Source organism: Scyliorhinus torazame, chromosome 3 (assembly GCF_047496885.1).
Source record: "Scyliorhinus torazame isolate Kashiwa2021f chromosome 3, sScyTor2.1, whole genome shotgun sequence".
Classification (NCBI taxonomy): domain Eukaryota; kingdom Metazoa; phylum Chordata; class Chondrichthyes; order Carcharhiniformes; family Scyliorhinidae; genus Scyliorhinus; species Scyliorhinus torazame.
In genome coordinates this window covers 236,922,433-236,941,321 of record NC_092709.1, presented here as the reverse complement: position 1 = coordinate 236,941,321, position 18,889 = coordinate 236,922,433, and the positions used below count along the sequence as shown (strand labels likewise).

The window sequence follows — 18,889 nt, the reverse complement described above, 5'->3', positions numbered from 1 at the left end:
CAACCACAGTGGAAAACCTGGAGCACAAAGTCCGCATCTTGAGTGGTGGTGCCCAAGGCATGGCTCAGTCTGTGAGACCGTGAATGAGGGACTCGACATCATGTCCCAGTCTCAGGTGAACATTGCTGAGGCACTTCAGAGCACGGCACAGGTCACGGAGTTGCATCACTGAGGGCTTCGACACCATGGTGCAGACAATGGGGAAACTCCAGGACTGGCAGTGCCAGATAACTCAATCCAGCTGCCTCTCCATCCCATGGAGACGCCCAGGGCCCAACGGCACCGACAGGGAGGCAGAAACGCTGGAAGCCTGCCACCAATGAGACGACGGCGGTCTCCAGTTCTTCTGAATCCCCACCCCCTCATGACACCAGCGCATCCCAAGGATAGCAGGCAGAACAGGATGGCACGGCGACACCAATGCACCAGTGAGTCAGCCAGGGTCCTCCATGGGATATGAAAGGATCCAAGGTTTGGAACACTGCACCGCCTCTCTAAATCTTTAGTCCTTTAAGATGCTTCTTAAAAGCTTTTGGTCACCCCATCTGATTTTTCCTTATGTGGCTCGGTGTCAATTTTTGTTCGAAGGTCCTGTGAAGTACCTTCAGATGTTTCATTATGTTAAAGCCACGATATGAAGTCAAGTTGTCATCTTTTTCAAAAAGCTGGTCACAGTTGAAGTTGTGCCAGGGTTGGTTGAGAAAGGTCAGGTAATCAGAAACAAACATATTCCGACAATAAAGAACAATCACGGGAATGTTGTACTTTGTTATAGAAACCTACCAAAATATTCATTACATTTGTTTGTTTAGAACCACAAAATTATATTATGGAATCTGAACATTTAAGTGAAGTTAATGACAAAAAGGCAATGAGAACAATTTTATCAATGTGATTTTAAGGACAGGTGTCAAGAAAATAATGTTCAGTTTTAGGAATTGAAGCAGTTAAGCAATTAAATTCCATACATGCGCCAATGATTCATCTTTACACTGAGTCATGGTCTAGCCTCAACAAATAACCACAGCAACTCTTGACTCATCATTTAATCAAGTTGCAACTGGAATGCATATTGGTTAGGAATTTGAAGGATGAGATCTATTGGTGGCATTTCGCCAATGGGAAAAGTAATAGGCAAAAGGCTGGAAATACAAAAGTTATTTCCGTATTTTTAAGACATCTAGTAACATTTTTTAAATGAACACTTGAAAAATATTACTCCGCACCATGATCCTCAAACAGGGGACATGAAGCTGAAAAGCAATTCCGTAGCAGCTAGAAGCGGGCTAGTTGCTAGCAGAAAGCAGTGTCACCTGTGCAGTGCAGAATGGTCTGGCTGTCTCACCTCAGAGGAGTGTGCATGAAGCAGCACTCGGAACAAGACCAATATTATCAAAGTGGTCATTTTCATGTTTTTATAGTGATATAAATTGCATCAAAGGATTGTGCATACTCATTGTGGGGTTGTTTATTCAGACTAGGCACATGTAAACATTTACAATCTAAGCTTGAAGACATCAGAGCTCTGTGTGTATGATCAGCTGAAAGCAAAAGCAAAATAAAACTGGATCGCATGGCACACGTCCTTTCACAGCTATCTTACCTATACTTCCTCATACCCCTCCTCCCTCCCAGAACCACAATAGTGTCCCCGGTCCTCACTTTCCAACTCACCAGCATCCATAATTCAAAGAATCACCACTACCATTTATGCCACCTTCAGCATGATACCACCACCAAGCACATCTTCCTCCCAGCATTCTGGAGGGCCCATTCGCTCCAGAACACCCTGGTCCACTCCTCTATCAGAACCAACACCTTATTCCCTTTCCACACAATGGCTGGAGGTCTAACATCTCAATGATTACCTCTTTCCTCACCGTTCAAAGCCTCAAACACTCCACTCTAGGTGAGGGGGGATTTATTTGTACTTTTTTCAATTTAGAATGCTGCATTCGCGACTCAAAGTGGTCACCTCTCTCCATTGCAGAGGCCAAATGCAGACTGGGTGGCCCTTTTGTGGAATACCTCTGCTCAGTCTGCAAGCATGACCCACCACCATCAAGCTTAATTCATCACCTTGCCTCTCACACCCATCCTCAACTTGCAATAATCCAGTGACGTTCAATGCATACTTAAGGAACAGCACCTCACATTTTGATTAGGTATTTTACAGCCTTCTACAATCAACATCCAGAATTCAACAATTTGGATCTCTCTCCCCCAATTTAATTACTTTTTTGCTATGCATCGGTTTGTGTCATGTCATGTTTTTGCTTTCAGACAGCTGTTGTGGAGGTGTGGGGGGGGGGGGGCTTAGGAAGGGTGCCCTTTCCAAGGGCCAATACAGACTCGATGGGCCGAATGGCCTCCTTCTGCACTGTAAATTCGATCATTCATTATTTTGCAATTAAATACTCACTTTGGACTAATGCTTTGTTTCAGAGAAGGATTATCCCTCTTGCTGTCTGCACTATCTCAGATCTTCCCTTTTGTTGTTCTTCCCATCCTCCTTTCAGTGGCATAAATCCCATCGTGTTTCTACCTCCCTTTAATCAGAAGTTATATTCAACTCAAAGCATAACTCCATTTCTCTCCCCACAGACGCTGCTGGATCTATGTTTTTCCAGCATTTTGTTTTATTCCAGGTAAATTCAACCTCGTCAAGAAGGGAGATTTAAAATAATACTTTAGTGCTGCATAGTACACTTAAATAGGCATACCCATCTTACAGATGGCTCCAAGTACATACCCACTTTCTTAGAAGTGTTTTATAGCATTAATATTTAGGGGTGGGTGCATTAGTCTATGATTGGTAATCTATGTGAGAAGGCCTTCAACCTGTCCAAAGATGTGCAGGTTAGGTGGATTGGTCTTGCTAAATTGCAGAAATTGCCCTTAGTGTTGGGTGGGGTTACAGGGACAGAGTGGAGGTGTTGACCTTGGGTAGGGTGCTCTTTCCAAGAGCCGGTGCAGACTCGATGGGCCGAATGGCCTCCTTCTGCACTGTAAATTCTATGAAACTAAAAAGATTTGACAATAATGGCTCTACATCACTAAGTTTCAATAACTCTGAACTTTTGATACTATACAATTTCAAAAACTGAAAATAGCTCCACAAATACCTGATGATGGCTCCTATATTGGGATAAAACTTTGCGACAAGGACTCCAGATAATATAACCACAATGTTTAGGATGAACACGTGAGGAAAACTGTGAAGAGGGAGAATAAAAAGATCAGTTTACCTTTTTTTTTTAAACATCTAGTTTGCAGTTATAGTACAAGCATAGAACATAGTGAAGAAAGCCATTCGGCCCATCGAGTCTGCACGGACCCACTTAAGCCCTCACTTCCACTCTATCCCCGTAACCCAATAATCCCTCCTAACCTTTTTGGTCACTAAGGGCAATTTATCATCGCTAATTCACCGAAACTGCACGTCTTTGGACTGTGGGAGGAAACCGGAGCTCCCGGAGGAAACCCACGCAGGCACAGGGAGAACGTGCAGACTCCGCACAGACAGTGACTCAGCTGGGAATTCAACCTGGGACCCTGGGACTGTGAAGCCACAGTGCTATCCACTTGTGCTACTGTGCTGCCCAAGTAGAGGTAACAATGCTCGTTAGCTGTGCTTCACTGGGCAGCTGTCAGTTCTAATCTGGATTAGGCAGATCAATAGGTTGCGGGGAATTATAATACAGGGCAGCAAGCAATCTTGCAGAACAAAGAACCATCCCTATGCACTGAGCTATGGCTCCTGATGGCTGGGCCATTGTGGGACCGTCTCACCTGATAACCATGGGAAATATCTCACACTCTGAAACCAAAGTTGGAGGATGTCAGGTTGCAGTTGAAACCTGGTGGCACTGTTCACATTCAGCAAATGGAGTGATAAAGCTGCCACCAAGACAAAGATTCCTTTTTGATTCCTAGGATATTTTGACAGAAGTTCTAGAAATCCGCACATTTTATTTATGTTCCTCTTCCTCAATCACTCACTAATGAGTATGATTGTTTACCTAAGAAACTCTGTCACTGATCATGGATTCTGTGGATCCTTGCATGGTTAATGAGCCCAATCCTCAAACTGCATCTTCGTCTGCAAACTTGACAGATGTTTCCGGGAATTGGAATTGGTCCTTATACTCGAGATTGTTGACATTCGTTTCTCAGACTATTTCTATAACTTTGGCTTCCCCACCCTCATTTTAATACTACTCTTCTGCATCCATGCTGTCAGGTCAGGATTCACTCAATCTTGGCAAAATAGTTAGTGCCTATGCAATGCATCCTCATGACTACGGGTTTCACGGGTTGCATGTTTCTGAATGTGGTCACTCCACAGTTTAAGAATGAGCAGGCAAGGCAGACCCTCTGCCTGCACATTAAGTTGTGGGGTGACCACATCCAGAAATGTGCTAGCCGTGAAACTCTTAGTCATGCCAGACAGTTAAGCAGGACTTTGCAGGTCCTGTAGGATTCTCCTGAGTGCACCTTGCTCTCCAACTCGTATTCAGTTCTGCGTTATCATGGCTAATTGTTGCCCTGGGGAGTGCAGTCAGAGCAAGTCCAAGGCACGAAGAATGTCTCAACTATGCAGCATCTGGTGGGGTGGAGGATTGGGGCAAAGGGGTAAGATTGGAAAAGAAAAATGATAGGCAATTCTACATTCAGGGCGACATACAGGGGTTTCTGCAGTCACCAGACAATTCCAGGATGGTATGCTATCACTCTGGCACCAGGGTCAAGGATGTCACTGGGTAGGGCAGCATGATGGTGCAGTGGGTTAGCACTGCGGCCTCGAGGTCCCAGGTTCGACCCCGGCTCTGGGTCACTGACCGTGTGGAGTTTGCACATTCACCCCGTATCTGCGTGGGTTTCACCCTCACGACGCAAAAGATGTGCAAGCTAGGTGGATTGTCCATGCTAAATTGCCCCTTGGAAAAAAAAGAATTGGGCACTCAAATTTATATTTTAAAAAAAGGATGTCACTGAGCAGCTGCAAAATGCTGCAGATACTGAAAGTCTGAAATTGAAAAAGAAAATAGAAAATGCTGTATAAATTCAGCAGGTCTGACAGCGTCTGTGGAGAGAGAAACAGAGCATTATGACTCTACTACAGAGTCATATGCTCAAAACGTCAACTGTGTTTCTCTCGCCAGAGATGATGCCAGATCTGCTGGGTTTATCCAGTGTTTTCTGTTTTTATTATTTCAGATAAATGTGTGCTTTAGACTCTTGGTACATTGGGACCAGTTCCGGGAGATGGGAAGTATATAGGCAGGACAGGGTGCACCCTAAAAACCAGGACTAAAAACCACCCGAGACTGGGTGGTTTGCTCCAGCAGTTTAGTGCTAGTGTAGGGAGCCAGCTTAAACTAACCAGGTAGGCGATGGAAACCAGGATATAGCATTAGAAAAAGATACACAAAAATACTAGGAGACAAAAATCCTTCATCTGACCAGGTCACAGATCAACATATTTCTAGCATTTTCGACTTTTATTTCATTTTCCAGTATCCACAGTACTTTCCTTTTCTATTAGAAGTTATTTTTATTTTTATTCTCTTCCTTGTCACATTTTCTCCCAAAGTTACACCCAACAATAAACAACAATCAGTAACGAATGAAATGTCAATCCCCACGTCAATAACAATCCCATCCTCCCACCAAACCCCAAACATTAGCCAGCATGTTAACATAAACAAATGACAAAAGGAATCAGGAATCACCCATAGTCACCATTAACACATACAATCACCCTCCCCCACCCCCAAACCCTCTCAGCCCCCCCTAATGTTCGATGTAATCCAATTCTTGAAAGTGCATAATGAATAACGACCAAGAATTGTAGAACCCCTCCATCCTTCCCCTCAGTTCAAATTTGACCTTCTCAACAATCAACAATTCCAGCAGGACCTCCCACCATGACAGAGCACAGGGTAGAGAGGTTGATCTCCACCCTAACCGGATCCGTCTTCGGGCGATCAACGAGGCAAAGGCGACAACATCTCCCTCCGCACCCGTTTCCAACCCTGGCTGGTTCTATTAATAGTTAAGATGATCCTTTACAAAACTGATATGGCTTCAACTGGAGTATTCAGGTCTCCATACTTTAGGAAGGATGTGAAGGCTTTAGAGAGAGTGCACAAAAGATTTCAAAGAGCGGTTCTAGTGATTTCAGTTGCGGATAAATTGTGGTGGTGTTATTCTCCTTAAAGAAGGTTTGAGAGGAGATTTAATAGAAATGATCAAAATCAAGAGGGATCAAAACAAAGTAGATCGGGAGAAATTGTTCCCATTTGGGGGGGGGTAACCAGAGGATACCCATTTGAGGTGAATGGCAAAAGAACCAACAGTGACAGGGATTTCTGCAGCCAGGAGGGGGCGAGAGGAGATTCACCAGAACATTGCCTGGGATGGAACATTTAAGTTATGAAGAGAGGATTGGGTTGTTTTTGCTGGAACAGAGAGGAACAACCTGATCGAGGTGTACCAAGATTGTGAGGGGCATTGACCGGGTGGATAAGGAGCAGCTGTTCCCCTTAGTTGAAGGGTCAGTCATGAAGGAACACAAGTTCAAGGTGAGGAGCAGGAGGTGGTTTGGGGAGAGGGGGGTGGGATTTGAGGAAGATCCTTTTTACCCAGAAGGTGGCGATAAATCTGGAATGCACTGCCTGGAAGTTTGGAATGCACTGCCTGAGAGGGTGGAAGAGGCGGGTTACCTCACATTCTTTTTAAAAGTATCTGGGTGACACGTCTGAATCTTCAAGGCTACGGCAAAGTGCTGGCAAATGGGTTTAGGTAAGCAGGTCAGGTGTTTTTCATGTGTCAGTGCACACTTAATAGGCCTCTTCTGCAGCAAGAGGAAAAAGTTTTAGTCAGAGAGTGGTTAGGATGTGGTTGCACTGAGGAGGTGGAGGAGGCAGTTAAGTTGTGGCCTCCCCCCCCAAAAAAAATTAATTATTCAATCAGCCAAACTTAAAACTTTGATGGGTGCTTGGGGAAAGGATAGGGGGACAGGACCGAGTTGCTCCTGCAGAGAGCCAGTACAAACACAACAGGAGGAATGGCCTCCTTCTACATGGCTACCATTCTACCATTCTATGATTCTAATTCAACAAGATGACTCGATTGACGCTGAAGGAAATCTGACCTTGTTGTGACAACAAAACCGGCTGGTGAAGCTGTTATGGAAATAAAATATTAAATTACATCACACCTGGGATACACTTTTCCAAACAACTGGCCCAATAGTTGCACTCGAAGCAAGTAGCCCAGTAGTGGATAGACAGTCGTCATTTGAAACAGCAGGAAGACTCTGGAAATAAAGGCCAGGATATCACTGCTTGGCAGATTGTCGAGAAAGTTCTGGAAAAGAGATTAACAAACAGTTACAGAAATAAAAAGGAAGGCATGGGGCAGGCAGAGTCGGTCTTAACAGCCGAGTCTCATTAACATATTGTAGGACCATCTCCTGTGAAAGGAGATTCAGGAGCAGTGGGGGGGGCAGAAACGAGGATTTCCTCTCGGAGGGGCCTGAAGTGAGTGCTCCCAGCGCTTTACCATTCACTAGATTCTGCACACAGTCAAACTAACCATCGATTAACTGTCTCAAAAGTAATTTCCAATAAGACACCATACTTGAAAAAAATAGAAATTATTACCAATCTGCCTAATGTAGATCAAAAAAGAGATTTTAAACATGAACGGCGATGGTACAATGGCCCAGATTTTAATTCACACTGCGGGCAGCAGGAGGAGCAATTAAATGAAGTCAGTCAATGATATCACTGCCATTCCAGAATCTTAAACCAGCTGGTTTGAGCAGGATACCCGCAGAAAGGAAGCTTCAAATATGTAGATCAGGTGTAGTCTGTCATAGGCCCAAGTGGAGCGAGCAAGGACAGTTTCCACAGACCTGTTGAGGCAGACTGGAGAGCTGGAATAGAGAGGTTGCTTGTGCATGTTAATACTGTTATTCATCTGTTGTTTTGTATATATTTGACCCACGGTTAATGTTAATAAATCATTTATACCTTTAGCTACAAATGTTCTTGTAATATACATCAGGACATCGGACAAGAACATGACAGAGATATTTCCGTAAGTACGGTCAAAGGGGTAGATTTTAAGGAGAGCCTTAAAAGGAGGAAGGAGAGATGAAGAGAGGGAGGAACGCAAGGAGGGAATTCCAGAGGTTTTCTCCCAGAGAGCTGAAAGCATAGCCGCCAATGGTGGCGCAATTCACAAGAAGCCAGAATTGGAAGGCAGATATCAGAGCAGGGTTTTTCAAACTCAGGGTCGTGACCGGTGTCAGGAGAGTCGCGGAGCAATCAGTCGTGGCGCTTCCGATTGCCGGAAGTGACCAACAGCCGCGACCAGCTTTAAAGAATGTCGCCTTTGGGCAGTCCCCGATTGCTGTGGCATTCGAGGGGCGAGGCTGGGCTGTCAGCACATGGGGGGTGGTGCGCACAGCAATGGTGTGCTCACCCTCTGCTCAGCTTGTCCCCCACCACTGATGGGCAGCATGAGACCTGCGGCTCCATGGTCAAGCTGTTCAACAGTCGCTTGTGCTCCCGCAATGTGACGTATGGGTCAGGAAGTGACTGGGGTGGATGCATCTGACAACAGTAACAGTTATTGGAAGGAACAGTTAGAAGGAAGCCAAGGCAGGTTTTTTCAGCGAGGAATATCGATCAAATGAGGCCAGTCAAGATGGCTGACACAGGTCAACAATGGAAGAAACCTACACAGTCATCACTTGTGTCACCACTCTCTTCAAACCAGCAAGTGCTTTTCGTGAGAATGGAGGATGAGATGACTTAGTATTTGGATAGTGCAATGCAGTGGAACCAATAAGAAATAGTGGGACATTGAATGTGTTTGACAAGTTACTTCATCTTGTCTAAAGACAGTTTGTAAAGTAAAAACAAAATAGCATTTTGGGGGGGGGGGGGGGGGGTAGCACGGTGGCGCAGTGGTTAGCACAGCTGCCTCGCGGCACCGAGGTCCCAGGTTCGATCCCGGCTCTGGGTAACTGTCCGTGTGGAGTTTGCACATTCTTCCCGTGTTTGCATGGGTTTCACCCCCATAACCCAAAGATGTGCAGGGTAGGTGGATTGGCCACACTAAATTGCCCCTTAATTGGAAACAATGAATTGGGTACTCTAAATTTATTTTAAAAAAAGCATTTTGTTTTCTTTCCTTATTTAATTATTTAAAGAAGTGGGAATATATTTAAAACAAAGTTGGTGTGTAAATGTAAGGATGCACATGTTCAACTGAAATTGCTTTAATTTTCAGTAGTAAAAAGTCATAAACTTTGAAACTTTATTTCCAATACCTGATTTTTCCAAGTAAAAAAAAAGGTCAGCCGTGACCGCCCTTTAAATACAAACAATGGAATTTTTCCGCCAGAAGCAGCGGCAGAGAGAAGGTCACGCACCCAGCATGTACACTGACATCACGTGGCCAGTACGTCTGTGCTTGGAGAGCAAAATCACGGAGGAGAAATTCCTCCATTTTGTAGCTGCCAACAAGCAACAGGACTGTGTGAAGTACTGAAGATGGATTATTTTGTAATAAGGAGGAGGCCAGGAACTCACAACTGAATCTGGAGAGTCAGCCGGCATGAGCGGCGACGGTCGGCATGTAAAAGTGGGTCCCGGGAAATACAGTTTGAAAAACTCTGTCCTGGAGTGTTGCAAGACTGTAGGAGATTAAAGGAAGTGGAGGCCATGGAGTGATTTGATAACAAGGATGAAAATTTAAAACATCAAGGCATGGCTTAATGGGGAGTAAATGCAGGTCAATGAGCACAGGGATGATGGACGAACTTGGTGCAAGTTAACACAGACAGCAGAGTTTTCGATGACCTCAAGATTGCAGAGGGTAGGAGCGTGAGAGTCTGGTAAGGAGCATGGTGAAACAGTCAAGTCTAGAAGCAAGAAATATATGGATGAGGGCTTGAATAGAAAGGCTGAAGAGTTGCGCAATGTTACAGAAATGGAAGTAATGTGATCTTAATGTTGTGATGGCACAGATTATGTTGTCAGGAGCCCATCTCAGGGTCAAATATGATACAAGGTTGTGAACATAGTACTTCAACCTTGTACAGTTACAGGAAGAGAGAGATGGAATGGAGCTAGGGCATGGAGTTTGGAGCAGGGACCAAAATAATGACTTTGGTCGACCCAATATATAGCCGTAGGAAATCTCTGCTCGTCCAGGTGGTGCATTACCTGCTTTGGGACTCGCATGTATTGTATGTACTCAGCACATTCAGAATGTCCAGTTCACCTAACAGCACGTCTTTCGGGACCTTTGGGAGGAAGCCGGAGGACCTGGAGGAAACCCACGCAGATACGGGGAGAACGTGCAGACTCCACACAGTCAGTGTCCCAAGCCAGGAATCAAACCTGGGACCCTGGAGCTGTAAAGCAACAGGTGCTTACCACCGTGCTACAGCACGTTCCAGAAAGTTCAGAATACTGGCTCACTGTCTTTTACAGAAAATTACTTGCCAGAATGCAACACAAGTCCTTCCAATTTGCTTTTTTTAGTTAGCTATTCGATATGTCATTCCTACAAAAAAAAGTGTTAACAAACCCCTTTAAAGATGCTTAAACACCAAAATCCATGCAACTTGGATAAATATCAGCCAATTGCACCCTCTTTATAACCTATTATTATTCAGTCTTCCCTCAGGTCCCCAGCAACACTCTCCAATTATATTTCTGGAAGCATGCCATCATGGGTAGCTCCATGGCAAGTTATCTGGAGCTGCATGTAACTAAACTATTTTGTGACTTACAGTTCTGTGTTTTCTACAGAACTTGAATTGCAAAGTACAAATTTGACTAATTTATTGTTCAAATCAGAAGCCAAAACCGGAGTGTGCCACAATGTCAGAGGAGTCATCATTGGATTAATGACAGCAGTCAACCAGCCTGGAATGTCAGTAATTTTAGCACTATGTGCCAAGGGTTAAATGCCTGCAAATCTGGAAGAATCAAATCAGTTAGTTAGAAATCCAAGAAACAAACTCTTCAGCGAGTTAGAGCAGATATACAGAGCATGAGAACCAGGAGTTACTTTTTCCTCAGTGCTGCAGGTATCTCTACTAAGTTTGTTTAATTTTGCAAATTTAAACTATCTATGCCCCTTACTGCTATGAATTTCAAAGTTCTGCCTTCATAGCTCTGGATTTGTGCGTTCAAAGGGGCTTGGAAGGTGCCATGGCAGTCTGACTTCCAACATATTGCTTGGGTTGCTTAAGCACAGCCCCAGGGAATTGAAACAAGTGCAAGCGTTAAAACTAGCTACTAATATAAAAACAGATTGTACGAGTTTCAACGAGTATTTAAATAGGGGGTGGCGGGGCGACACGGTGATGCAGTGGTCAGCACTGCTGCCTATGGCGTTGAGGACCCGGGTATGTGGAGTTTGCACATTCCCCCCCATGTCTGCGTGGGTTTTACCCCCACAACCCAAAGTTGTGCAGGTTAGGTGGATTGGCCACGCTAAATTGCCCCAAATAATTGGGTACTCCAAATTTATTTATTTATTTTTTAAAAATATGTTTATTCAAAGTTTTTCCAACAAAAATTTTCAACCAATTAAACCCCCCCCCCCCCCCCGTAACAGAAAAGAAAAAAGAACAGAACAGAAACATAAACATATCGATCAAACATAATACAGAACTTATACAATGGGTTTCTCCCGCACATATTAACCCTCCCATATGCTTGCTTTTTTTTTTTTAAAACAAGCACCTCTAGGACTCCCGCCTGCCCAAATATCCAAATTTATTTTTAAGAAGTATTTAGATCAGCACTTCAAACACCGTAGCATACAAAGCTATAGACCAAGTGCTGGAAAATGGGATTGGAATACATATGTGCTTGATGGCCGGCTGCTTGATGGCCGGCGCAGACAGAATGGGCTGAAGGGCTCTCTATGTGCTGTAAAACCCTATGGGTGAGATCTACCCTAATTAGGAAAGGAATTGACCAGAGTCCCATAACGTGTGAGATTAGCCAGGTTGTTCCCAGAGCACCGAGAAACATCGTGCTATCGAACAGCCATTTGGGTGGATTGGGGGCCTCAGGGGGAACGTGCAGCTGAGGGTGCACTTAGTCCTGGTTTCTGCTCAGGGGACATCCGCTCGCCAGAACTCTTCAGCGTACGATGAGATTGGGGTGCTTTGCAATCTCTTGAAACCCTCCCACCCCCCCACCCCAAAGCCCCAGCTCACCTATAAAAAGGAGGTCCTCTGAGGGGCCTTCCCCCCAACCCCACTCACCCATGCAGGGTACCCTCGGGCCTGATCCGCAGCATGGGTAAAATGCCAGCTTGGCACCACACATGCTAGCTGGCTGTGCCACCCGAGCACCTTGGCAGTGCCAGGCTAGCACCCAGGTGGCATAACCAGGATGCTCAAATGGCACCCTCCTTAAAGGGAAAGCACCTGGCGGCCTCCGATCCCCTGGGAGACCCCCCCACCCATGCAGTTCCGTCTGGACGCCAGCACTGAACGTTGCTCGCCTGAGATCTCCAAGGCGAGGGAGTTTGATCTTACGGCTTAGGGGGAATGTAGATCAGTGAGACTAGCGGTTTCACTTTAATATGCAGATTTGCTAAGTGATCCCGCCCACAATGGGCAGGATTCAGATCGCATTGTCTCATGACATTGCGTTAGATCTCGTGAGGTGTGGTGAACCGGGTAGATCCCGGAAGAGGGATATACCGGCCGCACCGCCTTTTAGTCGTAACACTGTCAGTAGATCTCACCCTCTGACTCTATGACTGGCCTACTCCTTCAAAGTCCCATGTTTATCCGAAACTTGTAGTAGCTCCATGAATCACAGCATTCATCCACCCACCACTGCAATGGCACCCTTGCCATTACTAGTCAGCCAGCCCAGATTGAATACACGGAATGTATTGGAGGTAAGGAATTGAACTCAAGAAAAGAGCATTAGACTGGGATGACCAGTTAGAATAGTGCATTATGGACATTAATTCGGGTTGCAAGGATTGAACAAAGAGGTGGGCAAAGATGCTACAAAGGATGCTGGGAGGCAGAGGCCCAGAGGAAGGAAAGGAATGTGTAATGAGCCTATCAGAATCAGTGGCAGTTAGATTATATGACCAGGTCAAGGAAAGGGCCTATTATCTTGTATTCGTGTATGTGAAACTTGATACTTGTAATTGATAATATGGAAAGATGTGTCATTTGAAACATGGAAGTCTGGCAATATCTGGTCTTGAGAGAAACATGAGAGAATACAGGGCAAGATCCCACAAAGGGTTAACAGCAGCAGCCAGGGAAGGATTGTAAAATGCAGATAGTCTTGTTCATCAGGTTTAGCAAACAAGGAAAACAGGATTTTTGTTTGAAGGTAAAAACAATGGTTCACACCTTCATTGAAAGTAACTATTTTAGTAAGCAGCTGGACAGGAAAGGATGAGGTTCAGTTGAATTTGGTGATAATTCTAGGTGTGAAATTTTGCTAATACCAGGTAAATTAAAGAAAACTGGAGACTAGCTCAGTCCACGAGAAACATAATTCAAAGCCAAAATCAAAGTCATAATTGTGAGCTGAGGACACAATTGGAAAATAAAACTATAGAAATGACAGGAATTAAAAGTAACACCTCTTGAAGTCAAAGCATTTTGAACATCACAAAGGAAACAATGTAATCAGATCTAGGAGGTGAGGTCATGTCAAAATGAATACTTAGTTGGATTAGGATGATTAGATCAAAGATACTTTCTACAATCAAAGAAAATAAGAGTTACTTTACAATAACGTCATAAAAACTAGATAACTGTTAGAAAAATATATCAACCCGAAGAAAGGGGACAGCTACCAGAACCAGAACTCAGTCAGCTCGGCCATGGGAAAGGGACAGGGCATGCAGCCGAGCTAAAACAGCTAATACATCGAAGGAAGACTAGAATTTAAAGAGTAGGCAGAGTCAGCTCAGAGATAGCCAGCTCTCATAGCTCGGTACATGGGAAAGATATGACACAGCAACCGAGCTCATCAGCGAATACATCTAAAGAAGACCAGATTTTAAAAAGATTGATTGTCAAGTTGGGCCTGAAGGTCCCTTCAACCAACCAGAAGGATCCAGAAGCAAGATCTTTTTACTTTTCTGTAAAGATAGTGATTGCATCTTTTAAAAAGAAAAAAAATATATAATAAAATAACTTAAGTTTTAACCTGAAATAGTGGTTATTCTAAAGTCTACTTTATTTACTTAGCAATTCGGGACCCAGGATCAATGCTACTAAGTGGTAAGTAGATGAAATCTTCGGTGAAGGTATGGGTTATACCAGGGGATGGCTTGAAAACATAGTTTGACCTGAATAGCACCCACTGAAGCCTGCATCGGAGTCGGGGAGTGAGAATCCCTGTTCACCATTTAGAATGTCGGCCCTTTTTGGTATAGGGGGATTTCTAAGAATAGTGGTGAGTTTTCAAAAACATACTGCATGAATGTGAACACACACACATGGGTTGATTCTCTTTGTTCACTCGCTCTGGGATTTCAAGAGACATGGGTCTCCTGCCTTCATCAGAGAGAGTGTAAGCTCGCAATCTATTTGAAATAAACTAAAGGAATTTCTAAATCCGAACTCAGCCTTTTGATTGAGACCAGACTGGACAGAAAGTAGTCAATTTCAGAGGAAATGGATTCCTAGATTCTAAAGGCACCATGGGTTTTGGGTAGAGCGTGGTAGTGCGATGTTGAGCATCAGCCATAATCAAATTGAATGGTGGAGCAGACTCCAAGGACCAAATGGCCTAATCCAGTTTGTCTATCCCCATGTTATTCATTTTTCCTGCAAAGCTTTAGGCCAAGGGAGTGCAATATTGCACCCATCAGGGAGGATGTGATTTATGTAGAATCCATGAAGGCAGGACAAAGACCTTCAGCCCTGCCACACCATGCACTGTAGACTTCAGCAACTTATACATCAAGATTTTAGAATTCAAACTCAACCAACGTGGTGGCACTTGAGCCTGGAATCCCAGAGCATTGCGCCAGGTTTGTGGTTTTCCAGCTCAATGACCTACACCACAGCAGGAACACCATCGAAGGAAAGCATTAAAACGCTCCTACAATTGCAGCAACAGCCAATTGAAATCGATTGGTTGCTAAATTGGAAGTAGTTAATCATGCCTTGAATAACACAGGAGCTCACATTGCTTATGCTGATGAATGCATACTAAATAATGCAAGGGTGTATGCTGGAGTTTTGAACTCCAAAATGGCAACACTGGCATCAAATCAGCATCATACCGTTATTGATGTCACTATTTGCTAACTCTGCATACATCTAGTCGATAAAAGCAAAATACTGTATTTTTATTTAAGATTTGCAGCATCCAGATCTGGCAAAATCTGTGCAGGCGGAAACAGAGCGAACATGGATTCCACTATCCAAAGCAGAATGTGACGGAGTTTTATACTGTTGAAAAAGAGGGTTGGGGCAGGTGGAGCAAAGGAAAAGGTCAGGGATAGGTTAGAGATGGGCAGCGTAAGTTAACTGACAAAAGATGTCATGGAACAATGAGCAAAGGGAGTGGCAATGATTTCTTTGCTTCTTGAAAGCTTTGTTCAGAGGTGTGAATAACAAAATAAAGGTCAGTGCTGTATGAAAATAAAAACATGAGAACAAGATACGCATTGAAAATTCAAAATGGAGGACAGAGTTCATGGCAGCCAAAAGCTATAAAGTACTTAATTGAAGAATGAGGTGCTGTTCCTCCAGCTTGCCAGGGCTTCATTGGAACATTGTACCACGCTGTAGATAAAAATATGTCAGAAGTGCAGAGTCAGACTGTGTGTGTGTGTGTGTGTGTGTGTGTGTGGGGGGGGGGGGGGGGGGGTTAACCACAATAACTCTGCAGCTGGAATTTCCTCCATTACTCCCTCTCTTATTCTTGCCCTGGTCAGCAGCAAAACTTTACATTCATTTAGATATTTTTATCTGCTAAAGAATTTCAGAAATACATACCGGCTCAATACAGTCTTTGGATAATGCTGGGGAGGGAAATGCAGCAAATGTCATCACTGCAACATACAGATAGGTCAATCCCACGAGTAGATAGGCAATGGAGAGATCCCGAACCTGAAGTAATAATTAAATGACAAGAAAATAAGTCTGCATAAGCTAAGGAAATAAACTTCGGTCCATGCCACCTTGGGTTAATTAAAAGCATACTACTTGTGAATATGATAACGAAATGTGCTTCATATTTTATTTGGTTGTTGTAATATGGTAGAACCAGCTCAATCATCTCTCCAACTCATTAGAATACATCTTGATTGAAAGTTCACAATCATCATAGAAGAAAATAGTTCCAGAGAGCAACAACATATTAAAATTTTGGACTTTTACAAATTTCTCTGTAGGAGTGGAACTCAGTGTCAAGTGGGCGGACTTGGCATCTCTATTCACCGGACACTCCAAAAGTGCTTTGTAATATTGCAGGCTGCATATTTTGGTTTTTCAGCCACAGAACTTTGCAATAAATAGACAGATATTTGTAACTGAAGTGAAACAGAATATGTTTCACTAAACAAGGCTTCAGCAAATTAAAACAGAAAGTGCTCGAAAGACTAAGCAGGTCGGGCAGCAAATGTAGAGAGAGAGACACTTCACTTTAAAGAGTCTCTGGGACTGGGAATAGGAACGGTTTGCTTTTGATTTACAGGATGTGGACATCATTTGCTAGGCCAATCCGTAATTGATCTCGAGACGATGGTGGTGCTTTTGTGAACTGCTGCGCCCACAGTGCTGTTAGGGAGGGAATTCCAAGATTTTGATCAAGCGACAGTGAAGGAACAGCGATATATTTCCAAGTCAGGATGGTGAGTGACTTGGAGGGGAATCTCGGTGGTCTTCCCAGGTATCTGCTGTTCTCGTCTAACTAGATGGTAGCGGTCATGAGTTTGGAAGGCGCTGCTCAAGGAACATTGGTGAGTTCCTGCAGTGTATCTTGGGGGTGATGCACACTGCTGCCACTCTTCCATCAGTGGTGGAGGGATTTAATGTTTGTCGGAGTAGAAATAAAGTGGGCTGGTTTGTCCTGGAGGTGTGGTTCTTCAGTGTTGTTGCAGCTGCACTTATCCAGGCAAGTGGAAAGTCTTCCATCACACACCTGACTTGTCGCTTGTAGATGGTGGATAGACTTTGGGGAGTCAGGAGATGGGTTACTCGCCGCAGGATTCCGAGCCTTTGACCTGCTCTTGTGGCCATACTATTTATATGGCTAGTCCGGTTCAGTTTGTGGTCAGCGATAGCCCGCTAGGATGTTGATAGTGGGGGATTCACCGATGGTGTTGCCATTGAATATCAAGGGGCGATTCCCCTCTTGTTGGAGATGGTCATTGCCTGGCACTTGTGACACAAATTTTACATGTCAGCCCAAGCCTGGACATTGTCCAGGTCTTGCTGCATTTGGACATGGACTGCTTCAGCTTTTGAGTCGTAAATTATGCTTTCCAGCATTTTCCGTGTCAGAGACACAGTGAGAATTTGAAACTTGGTAATTTGGTGCAGTGAGGTAACCAGGAAAGGTAAGTGGTTGATTTAATTGTGCCGTTTTTCAGTTAAAAGTGCAGTGTAGATTAGTGTCTGATTGGCTGAAGCTGCCCCCACCCTAATTGCTGAGAGGCAGTTATCTGGCAGTCACATGAGGCCTGTTTAGGGGCACAACGGTACACATTGTATTCTTCTCTTTGAAGTTTAAGTAGTGTGAGTTATCCTAAAGTCTGTATAAAAGACAGACAGAAAGCGCACTTAGTAAACGTTGCGCTGGTCAAAGAGACACAGCCTGAGTGAGTGAGACACAGACAGAGTGAGAATTTGAAACTTGGTAATTTGGTGCAGTGAGGTAATTCGGTGAAGAGTGGGAGAAGGTGCTTTTTCCCGACTGTTTTGTTTTCTCTCTTTCTTCTGGCCTAATTTCGGGAGCTGTTCGGAGGAGGAGCAGTCTCTGTGAGTATAAAAACCTAACGGTAACTTCCTGTTTTTTTTCCCAAGTGACGTCAGAGGGAAGCTGTGATCTGATTGGTTGATAGCAAATCTGCCCCAAATTTTAAAAAAAACACAGCTAAACTCGTAAACTTAAATTAAACAAATTAATTAATTAGAGATGGCTGGTCAGGTGATGTGCTTGAGCTGCTTGATGTGGGAGCTGGCAGATCCCATTGCAAGCTGCAGCGACCACATCTGCAGCAAGTGTTGGCTGCTCGAAGAGCTCCGGCTCAGAGTTGATGAGCTGGAGTCTGAGCTTCAAACACTGAGGCACATCCGGGAGGGGGAGACTTACCTGGACACTGTTTCAGGAGGCAGTCACACCTGTCAGAGTAAATAGTTTAAATCCTGCCAGTGGCCAGGGACAGCAGGGTGTGACTGCAAGTCAGGCAAGTAAAGGGAACCAGCAGTCAGGAACTCAGGAGCCTCAGCCCTTGACCCTGTCCAACAGGTATGAGGCACTTGCTCCCTGTGTGGATGGCGAACAGGGCTGCAGGAAGGATGAATCAGCTGACCAAGGCACCATGGTTCAGCAGGCCATTCAAGGGGAGGGAGTAAATAGGCAAGTTGTAGTTGTAGGGGATTCTATTATCAGGGGGATAGATAGTATCCTTTGTGACCAGGATAAAGAGTCCTGCATGGTATGTTGCCTGCCCGGTGCTAGGGTGCGGGACATCTCTGACCGGCTTGAAAGGATACTGGAGAGGGAGGGGGAGGATCCAGTTGTTGCGGTCCATGTCGGTACCAACAACATAGGCAAGTCTAGGAAAGAGTACCTGTTTAGAGATTAGAAAAAGAGCTAGGATTCAAATTAAAAAACAGGTC

General features: G+C 44.4%; 1 protein-coding gene and 1 long non-coding RNA gene across 7 annotated transcripts in view; one reads left to right on the top strand and one right to left on the bottom strand.

Annotated features, from left to right (window-relative positions):
- slc38a9 (solute carrier family 38 member 9) overlaps window positions 1-18,889 on the bottom strand; it is a 151,871-nt gene that overhangs the window by 3,023 nt on the left and 129,959 nt on the right. For all 6 annotated transcript variants that reach the window (XM_072497025.1, XM_072497026.1, XM_072497031.1 and 3 more), the window contains exons 12-14: window positions 16,040-16,153; window positions 7,226-7,374; window positions 3,126-3,215 (exon numbers count right to left, since the gene is read on the bottom strand). In XM_072497025.1, the coding sequence (XP_072353126.1) occupies window positions 3,126-3,215; window positions 7,226-7,374; window positions 16,040-16,153 (353 nt within the window). The remainder of the gene's footprint in view (window positions 1-3,125; window positions 3,216-7,225; window positions 7,375-16,039; window positions 16,154-18,889) is intronic.
- LOC140409007 (uncharacterized) overlaps window positions 1-18,889 on the top strand; it is a 56,174-nt gene that overhangs the window by 29,622 nt on the left and 7,663 nt on the right. The gene's annotated exons all lie outside the window — the stretch shown is intronic.